This window comes from Mustela putorius, unplaced genomic scaffold (genome assembly GCF_011764305.1).
Source record: "Mustela putorius furo isolate JIRA1106 unplaced genomic scaffold, ASM1176430v1.1 tig00537248_pilon_pilon_pilon, whole genome shotgun sequence".
Lineage (NCBI taxonomy): Eukaryota > Metazoa > Chordata > Mammalia > Carnivora > Mustelidae > Mustela > Mustela putorius.
The window spans coordinates 13,902,058-13,918,276 of record NW_025422387.1 but is presented as its reverse complement, the minus strand read 5'-3'; the positions used below and the strand labels follow the sequence as shown (position 1 = coordinate 13,918,276).

Below are 16,219 nucleotides of genomic sequence, written 5' to 3'. Positions count from 1 at the left end.
AGAGCGCGCCGCTACTGCCGCCGCCGCCATGAATAGCGTAGGGGAGGCCTGCACCGACATGAAGCGCGAGTACGACCAGTGCTTCAATCGCTGGTTTGCCGAGAAGTTCCTCAAGGGGGACGGCTCCGGAGACCCGTGCACCGACCTCTTCAAGCGCTATCAGCAGTGTGTTCAGGTGAGCCCTTAGGTGGCCAGAGCCCTTTCGTGTCTACCCCCCTGATTATCTCTGCGGTGTCCCCGGCCACACGGGTAGTAATTCGCGGAGGTTGGGATGGGAACGGTGAAGAAAAGCTTCAGTAAGAACAGTAGCAGGAGCTCTCTCCCCATTATCACCACCAAGGCCGCCCGGTATCTCTCTGAATGACAAAGTTAAATATTTTTACAATGTGTGTTACATTACAGAGCACAGGGATATTCTTTGGTTCATTTGGTGCTCGTCCTAAACTCGCAAAGTGCGCTTAGTTGTTCGTATTTTATACATGGAATGTTCCCCAAATACGAAGTGATTATTAGTTCATGTTCTCCAGAATCGTTTCCTTGATTTTTGCGGTGGTGCGCTATTTCACTATTAGTGTTGGGGGTTGAAGAGGGGTGTTAGAATCTGGCCTGTTAGACATGAGGATCTCATTTTGTTGTTGTAATTCCTTCTTTGGCCTGTTAAATCTCTCAACCCGCTAGGAAATTTTCATTCTAGTTCAGTGAATGTGAAACTGCTTTGGATTTTAAGAACCTCAGTGGGCACAACATTCCCAGTTAGTCAACTTAAATGATCCTCAGGGTAGTTGCAAGTTGCTATCTTTATCCCATTTATAGACAGGAAAGTGAGGCTTGCCCAAAGTCACATAGCCGCTGTCCTGGAACTCAGATTTGAATTTTGTTGTCTGTCATAACGGAGTGGAGATACTTTTTAAATTCCACATCTGAAACGTTGATGGTTCCTCACAACTCCTTTCCAGTCGCTCTCTGGTCTTACATCTAATTTCTCCATAATCGCACTCGGGTTAAAAAAAAAAGTACAGGTCTTTAATCATGGTTGGGTGTTCTCTTGGTCCCATGTGATTTACTTTTGCACCATCATATTTACAAAGTTTGGTCCTCAAGCTTCTTACAGACCTGTGTCATGTGTTTTCTCCTCCATCAGAAAGCAATAAAGGAGAAGGAGATTCCCATTGAAGGACTGGAATTTATGGGCCATAGCAAAGAAAAGCCTGAAAGCTCTTCTTGACCTTGACAGTCCCCTTGAAAATAGACTCCTCCAATCAGGAAATTGAGGACACTGGATTTCGTCAATTAAGGTTGTGAAAATAGCCACGGATTTGATGAGGAGTTTAGGAGGCAGTAGTCTTCTTTCCTCATTGATTTCCTCACTTGTAAAAGATGATGAACCATCACTCTTTGCTTTGAGATTTCTCACTTGCTCTGGCATCGTACATGAACTCCATGTGCTTAAACTGAATGATTGCTTAGGACTATGGTTGCGATACTTGGTCTGGGATCAGCTTTAAATATCCTTTTTTTATGTAAATACTGATAAACTTGTCAGGATGATCAGGGTTGCCTGACTTCTTGAGTTTTGCTGGGAAGGACATTAGGTACATTGTACTAGGGTTATTATTCATGGAAGCAATTTGTTAGGATCTCTCTTTCCTCTCAGGGAGCTAAGGCTCTGAAAAGGGATCCCAGCACAACGGTTTTAATCAATGCTTGGGAGCACGATTTTACTTTTATAATAACTTTTAAGATTGCTCATGGACTGAGTTAGCCAAAAGGAAGACAGCTTTAAGAGTTCCCTGCCTTAAGAGATGTCAGATTTCTGATTAAGATGTGAAAGCTTGAAGAATGTTACAGTACACACCATTTCGGAACTCCTAGTGTAGTTTAGGAATGAAGATTGTTGGAATAACAATGAAGGAAGATCTTAAATTGCCAAGATTTGCTTTTGCCAGCTTTTAGCCCAAGTCAATTAATTAAGCCATCCTGTATTATCATAAAACTGCCAAAATGCTGCATCTCGTTAAATGGGAGAAATTTGTCCTATTTGCTTTGTGTACCCACCCTGCCCTATAATGTCTGTAATCATGAAGATGGAATAAATTGTAATACTTAGTTTCATTATTTGCCCCTGGAGAACTCAGTGCACTTTACAGAACAAGTATTATACTTCAACCTCACATATCCCATATGTACACTGGAGAGTTTTGTTTTATAATTTAAAGGTGAAGAAAAAGTGAAAATTTATCTAAGGTCAATAGTGTGCTAAAACAATGAGAAACCTCACTGATTTCTAAAATTTATTTCCACAGTAAGTTACACAACTTAATATGCTTCTGTACCTGCACACAAAATGTCAGGATCAGGTGAGCACTTAACACACTTTGAAATGTCAAGTAGTCACCAAAATTGCCGGTCTTGAGTAATCTGGTTCAATTATATATACCCAATATAGTATGAAACAACTTACAGAAAGTAGAAATTGTATTAGCCTCGCTCCAGTTTATGTGACTGCTTCATATTTAACATGACTAGTCCTGAATGTCATTTCAATACATTCTGCATTTATGTTTTGACTGGTTATGGTCTATTATACAAGAATTATAAAAGTTACTTGAAGTCCAGCTGAGGGAGGCCAGGCAGCAAGCCAAAGTCAAGTCCTGAACTCAGACTCAGCAAAGTAAAACGGTTCTATGGAGACTTGGAAGCACAAGCACAGGCTGTGGTTAGATCACAAAATGGAAAAGATAGCAGGGATCCTTTTCTCCCTTACTATAAAAGGCTTTCACACCCTGTGTTTCCATATGCCTCACCTTTGCAGTACCAGTATACTTTAAGTACTATGCAATGCCAAAACCTGGTAGCTTCTTGAATCTTATTACAAAAACTGTCTGGTTGAGCCAAGCCAACCATGTTCTTTCATTGTAACTGCTACTGAGGGAATAATAAAGAGGGAGAGAAGACAGAGAATCTAGGGAGGCTCCACACAGCATGGGGCCTGATGCAGGTCTCAATCTCACCACCTTGCAATCATGACCTCAGCCACAATCAAAAGTCAGACACTTAACCAACTAAGCCACCCAGGCGCCCAATTGTTCTTCATTCTATTTTGACTTTATAGTGACTTCATCTATCTCAGCTACTTCAAGGACTTTCAATTTTGAGAAGTTAAATGCTCTGTAAGGGTGACTTTGTTACTGTTATTATTATTTCTCCCTAATTCTTAATGCTATGGAGAGGTTTTAATTCTAGAAACAAATAAAGCTAATGCTATATGCAAAAATGTGTAAAACTGCCTTTATTTTATTTTTTTCAAGATTTTGTTTATTTGTCAGAGAGAACACACAAGCAGGGAGAAGAGCAGGCAGAGGGAGAAGCACTCCCAGCTGAGCAGGGAGACTGATGCTGGACTCTGGTATCATGACCTGAGCCGAAAGCAGACCTTTCATCGACTGAACCACCCAGGACTCCCCATACTGCCTTTATTTCTCCAAAAGTTTCTGACCCTTCCAGTCTTCAAGGTGCTAAGAGATGACCCCAAGATGAGAACTTGACACTTGTGGAGACAATTATCTGACTACAGGGAATATTCTTCAGCAAATGCTGGTGGAATGGAATAAGAGAAAGCCAGGACAAAGACTAAGCATTTCCTCTGGAGAATTAAAAGATACCTCTTTGAGATGTAAACTGCCACTCATTCTACTGGCCACTCAGTATCTTTGCCACCCAAAGTCTGTCAGGACCCAATCTTGATACTTAAATTAGTTCCACTTACGGTTGCTTTGCTTTACCTACCCCAGGTATAAGAAACCAAGGACAAGACTGTTACAAACACTGTGATCCAGAGGCCTGTACACAGGAGCCCTAAACCTTCATTACAGAAACAAAAATAATGCTGATTTCGGAGGAAAAACACCAAAAAATGCAACTCTCAGATCATTGACCAATCTAAGTTATTTATTTAAGCCATCTCCTGCCACAAACAAAGGGATGGAAGATCAGTATACTGGTCATCATTTGATACAAGTAAGGAAGGTGAGCTTATGGTCCCATAGACTTTTCTGGTCCGTGTGGAGAGCCATGGTCCAAACCAGTGCTGTGGTCCCCATTGGGTGGTGGTCCAGGTTCTATTCATCTTCATAGCCGGTTGGAAGTGGATTCACGTGAGAGTTATGGAATAGAGTATGATTACCATCTCCCCAGGGAAAGGGCTGTGGAGTGAAGATGTCAATTAGGCAATTCCAGAAAAGAATTCAGAACAGCACTGCCATGAACTGCTTCAGATATCGGTAAGTGACAGACTATACATAAAAACAAAATGATACTCCTCCTCTCTCTCTGCCTGCTTCTCTGCCTACTTGTGATCTCTGTCAAAAACAAAAATGATAATTAGTCCTTTAACTAGTGGGGTATTTCAGCCTTCCCATAATTTATGGGAGCTCTTTTAACTTTCAGGAGAGCTTTTAAAGTAGACAACAGGAAAGGCAAACTCAAGTTCATTATTCATAAGCCTCTCTCTGGCACTGCAGTGTTTGTGGAAGTGTAATCTTCACATCATCCTATCTGTATGGTAGAGGTAAACAAGAGAAGATGCTTATTTAAATGTAGATTTGGGCTTCGTTCCAGATCTAAAACAAACCTCTGGATTGGAAACTGCAACCTACCCTCAATTTTTTGTATGCTGCCTTTGAAAAAACATTGCTCTAGGGCAGTGGTTTCCAAACCCGGATGATTTTGCCCCTCCAAGGACATGGGGCAATATTTAGAGACATCTGGGAGAGGGCATCCAGTGGGTAAAGGTCAAGGATGCTGTTAAATATCCTAGGACTCCTAGGATAGCCCCTTGCCACAACAAGAATTATGCAGACCCAAATGTCAATAGTACTGAGGTTAAAAACTATGATTAAGTGGCTTCTGCATCTTTGTACAAGGGTGGGAGTGGGGCTCAGACTCAAAAATTCTTTCTGAATCTAAGAATCTAGCTTAAGTTTCTGTTAAGGCCAGTCCTATCTTGGCTAAATGATGTTATAGTTATTAAAGAGCCAGCAGGGCATCTTGTTAAGAATACTTACAAAAAGCAATGAAAAACAAATGATTACATCTACACCAATAGCAAAGGATAAAACAGTTGTGAAAATAACTAGCAGAAGTAGGAACAGGAGAAGCTTTTAGTCTCTTCATCATGCAGCTAGTACCTGTCAGATGCCCAGGTCATAGAAGGGTGAATCACCTTCAGATTTTGCCGCTCTAAGGGAGATTCCCAAATCTCCTAAGTCTCATACAAGGGACAACCTTTTCAGAAGAGTAGGAGAAGGCAGAGGGCGGATGGGTCAGGAAAAATAAAAAAAGAAATCTGAAGGGCACTTACTGTATGACCTTGAAAAAGAAAACAGATGTGACTCCCCCCAAGTCTGTTACATTTCCATAAAACCGGAGAAAATAAAAATTTGTAAAAATTAAATGAAAAATTTCGCACGATTTTAGAGAATGAAGAACTTAGACTAGGCATTTGTAATAAAACGGGAATTGATGCTGGAAGAGGCTACAAAGGCCTACCTTGGACCTGATGCGGAGATGAGGGTAGGCGACGAACTCGGGTCTCTCATGCTCTCCATGTTGCGACTTCAGGAAGACATTCAGCATGCTCACAGCCACGCCGGGGAGCGCTACGAAGTAGGTGAGAGCCTTCCACATGCGTGCTGCAAAGGAGGCACAACCGCTCAGGCCTGATGGGGACCCCGTCCGGGTCTCACCCCGCCTCCCCCAAGACCTCAAGCCAAGGTCACAGTCCTGCCCCGCCTCGCTCGAGTGGGACTGAGGCCCGCCCCGCGAACCGCAGCTCCAGTACCTGAGCCCTCCTCGCCGTGGGCGCCACTGGACATGGGCCGCCCCAGCTGTGCCCCGGACCGACCTAGCAGCCCAGACAACCGCAACAGAGGAGATGTCGCCGCCGCCATTTTCAAGCTGGACAGCCTCAGCGCCGGAAGCGGAAGTAGAAATTGGGCTGGGGGCGGGACCACAACCTCAAAAGCAAACTCCTACTGGGCGGATCCTTCCCACTCGCCTTAAGGCGAGGAGCGTGCGTACTCTCCTCCAGACGGTCGGAGTTCTAGTTAAAATCCCCAGAGCCACGCATCTCGAGGGAGCATGCTCTCTCCACCCACCGTGTGCACGCCCCTCTCCGCACAGTCCCCACCCCGGTGCGGCTAGGCGAGGCTAAGCGCGAAAGAGAGGTTTATTGGGGCGGGGCAAGCTGGCCTTCGGAAGTGCTGTCTCCGTTGGAGTCCGCGGACAGCAACTAACTGGAAGTTCTGAGCTCAGAACACCCCATCTAAAATGCCATTCCTCCCCGTTCTGTGACGCTGTTTTTCTTTGCACTTGACGTAATAATCGTCATCATTATTATGTCTGCCTCCCCTACTAGAATATAAAATCTTTGATGCTGGAGTTTCCGACAGCGCCATTCCCGGAGTCTGGAATTGTACCTGGCACGGAGCAGGTACTCGATACAAATGAATGAGTGAGTGAATGAATGAATGAAAACAACGGGAACCAGAAGGAGCCCTGGAATTGGTACCAGAAGATCTGGATATTAATCCTGCCTCAACATCTTTTTTTTTTATTATTTTTTAAAGATTTTATTTGACAAACAGAGATCACAACTAGGCAGAGAAGCAGACAGAAAAGGAGAAGCAAGCTCCCCGCTGAGCAGAGAGCCCGACGCGGGGCTCGATCATGGCCTGAGCCGAAGGCAGAGGCTTAACCCACTGAGCCACCCAGGCGCCCCTGCCTCAACATCTTTACCTTTCGGCTTTTTTCGTCACGTTAGCCTTCTCTTGAAATTCTGGAAACAAAAATTAGCATGTTTTGTCTCTTCAGTCCTCTTCCCCCAGTTCTTTTGTCTTTCTTCTCATCTAAAAATAGTTTTAATAATAAAATATGGGGGCGCTTGGGTGGCTTAGTCGTTTAAGCCTCTGCCTCTGGCTCAGGTCATGATCCCAGCTTCCTGGGATTGAGTTCCGCACCTGGCTCCCAGCTCAGCAGGGAGTCTGCTTCTCCTTCTCCTTCAACCCCTCCCCCTTGCTTGTGCTGTCTCTCAAATAAATAAAATCTTTAAAAATTTTTAAAATTAAAATAATAATAATAATAGAGGAGAAGGCAATGTTATGACTGAGGTAGAGATTGGAGTGATGTGGCCACAAGACAAGCTAGAAGAGACACGGTATGGGTTTTCCCAAGAGGCCATTCAGAGGGAACATGGTCCTGCTAACACCTTGATTTTGGACTTCTAGCCTCCAGAACTCTGAGAGAATAAATTTGAGGGTTTTTTGAAGCCCCCAAAAAATTCATAAGAGAGGGGGCGCCTGAGTGGCTCAGTGGGTTAAGCCGCCGCCTTCGGCTCAGGTCATGATCTCAGGGTCCTGGGATCGAGTCCCACATCGGGCTCTCTGCTCAGCGGGGAGCCTGCTTCCCTCTCTCTCTCTCTCTGCCAGCCTCTCTACCTACCTGTGATCTCTCTCTGTCAAATAAATAAATAAAATCTTTAAAAAAAAATTTAGGATCATGTTACTAGAGCATCACAATCTGATCTCGCATTAGCTCGCTCTTTCTCTTAATAGCCAGGGCTTTTTTACATAGTATGCTGTCAGGATCATCAGGATCATCAAATTCCTAGGCGTCCTCAAACACAGCCAAAGGGCCACATTATGAAGCTCCACAGTGTGGCCATGGAAAGGGTCCACACTCCAGGATCAGGATATCCTGGGTTCAGTTCTTTGGTCTGCCACCACCTAGTTCCTCTTCTCCAAAATGAGAATCTAATACCCATTTATTCATCCCTCTATCAAATAAATATTTATCAGAACCCAGCTCCACCTTCGGATGTTACTCAGCCTCCATCTATAATCATGAGATTTCATTCCATAAATATTAACCAAGGTGCCTGCTATGTTCCAGGCATGTGTGGTAGTACACAGTAGGTGTAAGATGTCTCTCATGTAACTCACATTCTAGTGGTGGGGAAAGGAATCAATGAAAAATGTCTGAAATATATTAAAAACTCTACAGATACTCATTTTCTCATAGGCCTTTCGTACACTTTGTAGGGTGGTACTGCTAAGTAAACATTCTATCATGTGCTTGGCTCACAGCAAACATATTAAGCATGATGCTTATGGTGTTTTTCTCGGGTATGTTCATCATTCCCAGAACCTCAGGTGACTGAGTTTGGATAGCTCGGGACACCAAAATCAAAAACACAAAGAATATCTAATATTTATTGGGCATTTATTTATTTTGTGCCCACATCCATGGTGAGCACTTCATACAAACTGTCTTCCCCACCTCACTAAGTGACTATTTCATTCCTCAAGTTAAACACTTTGGAGTCATCTTTGACTCAACACTCACTCTCTCTCTCTCATGTACACACACACACACAAACACACATACACATACACTTTATATCCAATCCATCAGCCAAATCCTGCCAGCTCTTCCTTCAGGCACATCCAGAATCTGACCATTTTCTACTGCCTGGTGCTACCATTTTGATCAAAGGTGTTCTCATCTCTCTCCTGGACAACAATAACAGCCTTCTGACTGGTCTTCCTGCTACCTGGTTCCCCTCCAGTCCATTTTCTACATGCCAGTCAGAAGGATCCTTTAAAATCTGTCAGATTGGGGCGCCTGGGTGGCTCAGTCATTGAGTGTCTGCCTTCAGCTCAGGTCATGGTCCCAGGGTCCTGGGATCAAGTCCCGCATCGGGATCCCTGCTTGACAGGAAACCTGCTTCTCCCTCTCCCACTCCCCCTACTTGTATCCCCTCTCTCATTGTCTCTCTCTGTGTCAAGTAAATAAATAAGTAAATCTTAAGTAAATAAAATCTGTCAGATCATCTATTTTGGCTCAAAATCCTCCTATGGTTCCCATCTCACTCAGAGTAAATATCAAAGTTCTTAGAGTAGGGTACTGAGTTGTCCACTCAGTCCCTAGTCACCCTAGGAGAGTCCCTAGTTACCTAGGAGGTGCCCCCAGTCACCTCTCTCACATCATCCTTTCTCCCTGCCCCCTTGCCCATTTCACTCCAGCTACATTGGCCTTCTTGACTTTCCTTGGACGTTCCACCCATGTTCCTGCCTCAGGACTGTTGCACTTGCTCATTTCTCTACCTGGAAGAGTTTTCTCCGGATGGCCCCATGAATTGCATCCTCATTTCCCTCAGGAGTCTGCTCAGAAGTCCTCTGTTCAGAAAGTCCTTCCCAGACCACCCAGAAGTGAAATAACTCCTCCCTACCCTGACACTCTATCCTCCTTACTGTGCCTTATCCATCTTCATAGCACTTACCACCATCTGTTGTATTAAATATTTATTGGTTTATTGTCTGCTTTCCTTCACCAAACACCAGGGGGCACGGACTGTTTTGTTCACTGGTATGAACCCCACACTTGGCACACAATAGGCATTCACTGAATATACATTAATCCCAACCAAGATCCTGTGAATCAGATACTATTCTACCCAATTTCATATAAGAAAACTGAGACTCTGGGAGGTGTAGGAAATTGACCACAGTCAGAATCTTTACACAGGTGCTTTAGACCCAGACAGTCTGGGACTCAAGCCAGTTCTTTTAACCTCAAAGCCATACAGGGTTTGCTTTAGGTAGAATGATACCAAGCCTAAGAGGTCACCTTGTCAAGTTCATGCTGATCTGAGGCTCTGAAAAGAAAAGGAATAGCTATCTGATTTCTGACATCAGTGGGTTTTGGAAAGAAAAATATTTCAAGTCGTGGGGTCCTTGAGAATGGACAGAACCATCAAATGTGTCCTCAGGGTACTGAGGTGGCAGTCGCCAGCTTGTGCTGCCTCTCACAGTGACCCCCAGCACCAAGCCTCTCTGTGCAGGGAGCCTCCCCAAGGCCACGGCCAGCCAGGCCTGGATTTGACGTCATCCTCTCTGGCAGCTGGCGATGTTTATGCTCATGCTGAAGCCACTAAGGTCTCTGGTGCTCTATTTCCTTGAAACAGGGAGCTGGCAGGTGGACATCGCAATACTAGGGGCAGCTGATGAGGGGAGGCATGGTTGTTAAGACTGGGGGAGGCTTCCTGCCAAGGACAGGGCTTGCTTAGGGGAAAGCTTATCTAGGTACTGCTTGCTATTCCTAATGTGCCTTTTCCCAATAAGAGCACTAATTCCTGGACTAATAAATATTTGTCTGCTAACAGACTAATCCTAGGAACAGACACTGAAACTTTTTTCAAAGCCTACTGCAGGGGAAGCCAGGGTGTTACGACCAGCACCTCCAACCTCTGAATAACTTATCTGAGCTGTTCAGTATCATTAGCTCCTTTTTTTTTTTTTTAAAGATGTTATGTATTTATTTTGACAGAGAGAAATCACAAGTAGATGGAGAGGCAGGCAGAGAGAGAGAGAGAAAAACAGGCTCCCTGCTGAGCAGAGAGCCTGATGCTGGACTTGATCCCAGGACCCCGAGTTCATGACCTGAGCCGAAGGCAGCGGCTTAACCCACTGAGCCACCCAGGCGTCCCATTAGCTCCTTTAATTAGGGAATCAACTGTGTCCCTGGACTGGGGTGGCAGAAATGATCCTCAATGGAACACCCAGTCTAGAGGGAGAGACTGACAAATAAACAGTTATTACAACCCGTGTGACAGGTTCTACAATGGGAGGCAGTGCAGTATAGCATGCACTTTGGTGTCAAGTTCAAGTCCCAGGTCTGTTCCTTACCTGTGTAATCAAGGGGAAGTCAAGTTACCTCTTAGATTTTCCACCTGTGAATTAGAGTCATTACAAGGACTTAACAGAATAAAAGTTATTAGCTAACATTCATTAAGCACTTACCGTCAGGGTGCCTGGGTGGCTCCGTCGGTCAAGTGTCTGCCCTGGGCTCAGGTCCTGGGATCAAGTCCCACATTGGGCTCCTTGCTCAGCAGGGAGTCTGCTTCTCTCTCTCCAATTCCCCCTGCTTGTGCTGTGTGTGTGTGTGTGTGTGTGTGTGTGTGTGTGAAATAAATAAATCTTTAAAAATATATATTTTTAAAAACCCACTTAGCATGTCCTGGGCCCTTCACAGCTACAACAGTCCTATAAGATAGGTGCTATTCTTATCCCTATTTTACAGAAGAGGCAACTGAGGTACAATGGGAGATTAAGCCATTTGCCTAAATTTCACAGCTGAGTGTGAAAGTGACTGAGCCAGGATTCAAATCCAGAAAATCTGGTCTTAAAACTTGCATGTTTAGGGGTGCCTGGGTGGCTCAGTGGGTTAAAGCCTTTGCTCAGGTCATGATCGCGGGGTCCTGGGATCAAGCCCCACATCGGGCTCTCTGCTCAGCGGGGAGCCTGCTTCCTCCTCTCTCTCTCTCTGCCTGCCTCTCTGCCTACTTGTGATCTCTGTCAAATAAATAAATAAAATATTTTTTTAAACTTGCATGTTTAATTACTGTGTGATACTGCTTCAACAACTCAAGTAATGTTAGCACAAAGTGGAATGCTCAAAAATTGTAAACTATTATTATTACTGCCATAATTAAGAGGAGGTGTAAAAGGTCTTGGAAGCAGAGCATAACGGCCTGGATTATAGAGGGGCAATACAGGAAGTCTTTCTGTAGGAGGTGACATCTACGTCATGGCTCCTTCCCAAATAAATATAAATGAGTCAGGGACAAATTTGAATTGGGAGGGAGATAAAAAAAGAGTTTTCCAGGCAGAGAGAAAAGATAAGGGTACTATATCTGGAATTCCAAACAGTGCCTTAAGGCTGGAGGTGTGAAGGCATGGAAGGAGCAAGAACTTAAAGGGTCCTGCAGGTGGTACTGAGTTAAGATTTTATCTGAAGGGTACCGAGAAGGCTTGGTTTTAAGCTAGGAGAGAGATGATCAGCTTTGCAATTTACAAAGATCCCTGGCTGTAATACACCTGAAGGTTTGCGCAGGGGGCTGGCTGTGAAAGTCTGTTTCTTTGGGGGCAGTTAGGGCAGGCAGAATAGTGTAGCTTGCCAGTTAGAGCACCAGATTCAGACCCTGAGCCTCCTCAGTTGACTCTCTTGGCCCTAGCCCTCCCTACTCAGGGACCTACAGCAAGGCACTTATTTCTCTGATACTCCTTTCTTCATTTATAAAGAGGCCAACAACTGGCAATCTTGACAATCTGTTGTGAAGTTAAACGTGATAGTTAAATGGAATGTGGGATGTGCACAGTGAAGGTAACTATTATTTATTTCCATGGCTCCCCCACCCCTCTGAGTAGTTTTTGGTGAGCAGACCACAGGTGTCATCCATCTCTTTATTCCCATAGAACTTGGGACTCAATTATTTCCCCCTACTGGTCCCTGTTTGTGCTCATACACATGTCTGCACCTGAAGCTTCTCTGAGGCTGGCCCCTCCTGGCTAGAAGTGCTCTTCCCACCCTGTTGTCCATCCACACACACACTCAGTCCTCTCCTACAGGCAACCTTTCCTGAGTAAATCAGGGCTCCCTGTTGTGGTCCCTCAGTGATGTTTAAGCTCACTGTACTGTGTATGAAGAACATTCTACGCCCTCATTTACACTCTGAGCTCCAGGACAGCCTCTCCCCTTTTCCCCCCTGATTCTTCTGAATTCCATACAACACAGAGCAGGCATAACAAAATAGTTAAGAACTCATGTTATTGGGGCACCTGGATGGCTCAGTCAGTTAAGCATCTGTCTTCGGCTCAGATCATGATCCTGGGGTCCTGGGATCCGCTCTCAGCTCAGCAGGGAGTCTGCTTCTCCTTCTCCCTCTGGCCCTCCCCCTGCTTGTGTGTGAGCTCTCTATGTCCAGCATGGGGCTCGATCTCACAACCTCATCAAGAATTGCATGCTCCGGGGCACCTGGGTGGCTCAGTGGTTAAGCCGCTGCCTTTGGCTCAGGTCATGATCTCAGGGTCCTGGGATCGAGTCCCGCATCGGGCTCTCTGCTCAGCAGGGAGCCTGCTTCCTCCTCTGCCTGCCTCTCTGTGATTTCTCTCTGTCAAATAAATAAATAAAATCTTAAAAAAAAAAAAAAAGAATTGCATGCTCCACTGACTGAGCCAGCCAGGTGCGTCTCACTTTCCTTTTCTATGTCTCAGTTTCTTCATCTCAGAAGGAGGAAGATACTAGTGCCTACGTCCTACAGTTTTGGGGAGGACTGAATGTGATGATGTGCGTGAAAAATCTCAGCACCTTGTTCAACAAATAGCAATTTGCACTGCATTCTTATTAACCTTCCACTGTTAAGTTAAAAGCAAGGCTGGTGTATGTTATGTGAAATATATCTCAATAAAGCTGTTAAACACAACAAAGCAGGCTACAGAATGTTATGAAATGCATGTTTCCACTTTTTATAAAATGTACCAAGAAATACTGTAAAGACTATACTCACATGTTAACAGAAGTAATGTCTCGGCATTAATTTTCTTTTGAAATTTACTGCAATGAATGTATATCACTTGTGTTATAAGAACAAGGGCTTTTCAGGGGCGCCTAGGTGATGCAGTCGGTTAAAAGCCCAACTCTTGGTATAGGTTCCGATCCTGATCTCATGGTCATGGGATTGAGCCTCCACCTCTGGCTCTGAGCTCAACGTGGAGTCTGCTTGACATTCTGTCTCCCTCTCCATCTGCTCCCGCAATTCATGGTCTCTCTTTAAAATAAATAAATCTCAAAAAGAATTAAAAAAAAACACACAAAACACGGCTTTCACCAAAAAGCAGATTATGAAGTTGCTGCTATTCTTCCCATGAGACCATAAGCCCCATGAGGACAGAGACCCCTTCGCCTCGCGCAGGAAAGACGCTGAACAAACATTGACGCAAGGACTCGTTGGGGGTGTCTCTGGGACCCGCGCCTGCAGTACCGCTCTCTCCCTGTGGGTGGCAGGCTCCGCATGTGCGGGCACCGCCCACAAGTCTGGACGGAGAACAGTAGTGTCTGCGACCTTCAACGTGGCTGTCCGACCTCCGGATCCCTGAAGGAGAATGGGAGGTGGAACCTGCGAGAGGGATAGAGGGAGCCCGACTCGGGCCTCAGGACTCCTCCTCAGTGCCTTGCCTCTGAAATTTTTCCTGCATCTTCCTTGGATTGGAACAAAAAAGAGAAAACTCCACTTCCTGGAGAATGTCCCCACCTCCAACTCACCCCTGAGTGGGAGGCAGACAGGAGAGACTTGACAGGCCCCCTGGATTGGAGGTGGAGGTGTGGGTGGCGGGAGAGAGAGAGAGAAAGAAAGATCATCCTGAAAATCTTCGCCTTCCTTACTCATAACTCACAGGGCACTGCACTTGGCATTGAATAACCGTCCCCACCCAGTAGCTCTTTGATCTTAGGTGGAAGGTGTGTTGGCATCTTCATTTGCAGAGGAGGGCCCTTGTGGCTTAGAGAGGTAGTCCTCACTTAGTGAGACGGAACTCAGCTGTGTTTGATTCCAAATCTCTTCCCTTGACCCTCCCCTGTGTGTCAAGCTGAGATTATCCTTGGAGGGGGTGTGTGCCCATCTAACTTAACATTAAATTATTAATATTAATAGCATCTATCTACCCTACCCTTACTGCAGTACAGGCATTCTACATATATTATCTCATTTAATTTTTCCAACAACCCATGAAGTAAAAAGTACTATTATTCTCATTTTAAAGATGAGGAAACTGGGCCTTGGAGAAGCAAAAATTGACACAACTAGAGATAAGCTTTGAAAGAGGCAAGATGCAATGCACAGCTCTCTGACTCCAGTCTTTTTTTTTTTTTTTTTACACTCTACATCTAGCGTGGGGTTTGAACTCATGACCTGGAGATTAAGAGTCACATGCCTCCTCTCCTCCTCTCTCTCCCTGCTTGCCTCTCTGCCTACTTATGATCGCTTGTCTATCAAATATATAAATAAAACCTTTAAAGAAAATAAAAAACAACTGTTTAAGGGGCACCTGGTAGGCTCAGTGGGTTAAAGCCTCTGCCTTCGGCTCATGTCATGACCCCAGGGTCCTGGGATCAAGCCCCAGATCAGGCTCTCTGCTCAGCAGGAAGCCTGCTTGCCCTCCTCTCTCTGCCTGCCTCTCTGCCTACTTGGGATCTCTGTCTGTCAAATAAATAAATAAAATCTTAAAAAAAAAAAAAAGTCACACACCCCACTGACAGAGCCAGCCAGATGCCCCCAGTACCTGCTTTTTTCTTTTCTTTTTTTTTAAAAGATTTTATTTATTCATTTGACAGACAGAGATCCCAAGTAGGCAGAGAGGCAGGCAGAGAGAGAGGAAGGGAAGCAGGCTCCCCGCGGAGCAGAGAGCCCAACTCGGGGCTCGATCCCACCTGGGATCATGACCTGAGCTGAAGGCAGAGGCTTTAACCCACTGAGCCACCCAGGCGCCCCTACTTGCTTTTTTTCTTAATAATTATCTAAGTATTGGAGTATCGAATAGGTAATACATCTACATAGTTCAAATCACCAAAAAATAAAAATAAAGAAAATAAATAAATAAATAAACAAACAAACAAAAAAATCACCTCCCATCCCTGTCCTCCAACCACAGTCTTATTGCAAAAAAGGTCACCGTACTAGAGATTTCTAATGAATCTTCCCAAGATATTCTGTGTGTAGATGACTACCTCTTACACACTCACCACTGAGTTTCTAAAACACAGGAAGGACCAAGTCCTTTTCTAGAACTGAGTATGAGTCCTCCTCACTGACTCTTCGGACGGCCAGAGGTATGGCCTCCTGGGAGAACCTCTAGGCACTTTATGTCTCAACCACGTAGGTCTTCTCCAAGCTCTATATCATGTGTCATCTTCCCAGCCTCCTGTCTCCAGCTTCTCTCCAACTGTTCCAACTGTTGTGATCTCTCTGCCCTTTGAGGCTCCCCAGTCAGAACCCATCTCCCCTCCCTCTTTGCCCCCAGAGGCCCTACCGCCATCTCTCTCCTTGCACATTTCATTATCCTGTGTGTGATGGATGGTGTGATGGATGGTTGTCTCCCTGTCTGGCTCTCCTGCTAGATTATCAATTTCAGGCATCTCTTGTCAGTGGTTAGGTGGCCTGAGAACAGCACTACCATCCATGCAGTCCCCACACTAACAAACTAGGGATGGGTCTTTCTCGTTGTCTTCTTCCCCTTCATCCCTGCATCTGGTCAACCACCAACTGGATTTTACCTTAGAAATGTCTCTCCTGGGGCAACTGGGTGGCTTAGTCAGTTAAGCATCTGAC

At 45.1% G+C, this 16,219-nt stretch overlaps 2 protein-coding genes across 2 annotated transcripts; one reads left to right on the top strand and one right to left on the bottom strand.

Annotated features, from left to right (window-relative positions):
- Positions 1–2: 2 nt before the first annotated feature.
- On the top strand, positions 3–2,112 carry TRIAP1 (TP53 regulated inhibitor of apoptosis 1). The gene is made up of 2 exons (XM_004753364.3): positions 3–175; positions 1,142–2,112. The coding sequence occupies exons 1-2, from the start codon at positions 29–31 to the stop codon at positions 1,223–1,225; spliced, it is 231 nt and encodes a 76-aa protein (XP_004753421.1). The 5' UTR covers positions 3–28; the 3' UTR covers positions 1,226–2,112.
- A 1,815-nt stretch (positions 2,113–3,927) lies between these two features.
- LOC101679257 (cytochrome c oxidase subunit 6A1, mitochondrial) lies at positions 3,928–5,998 on the bottom strand. The gene is made up of 3 exons (XM_045073672.1): positions 5,840–5,998; positions 5,548–5,690; positions 3,928–4,202 (listed from the first exon to the last, which is right to left on the bottom strand). Exons 1-3 carry the CDS (start codon positions 5,946–5,948, stop codon positions 4,119–4,121), a joined length of 336 nt encoding a protein of 111 aa, XP_044929607.1. The 5' UTR covers positions 5,949–5,998; the 3' UTR covers positions 3,928–4,118.
- Between the last annotated feature and the right edge of the window lie 10,221 nt (positions 5,999–16,219).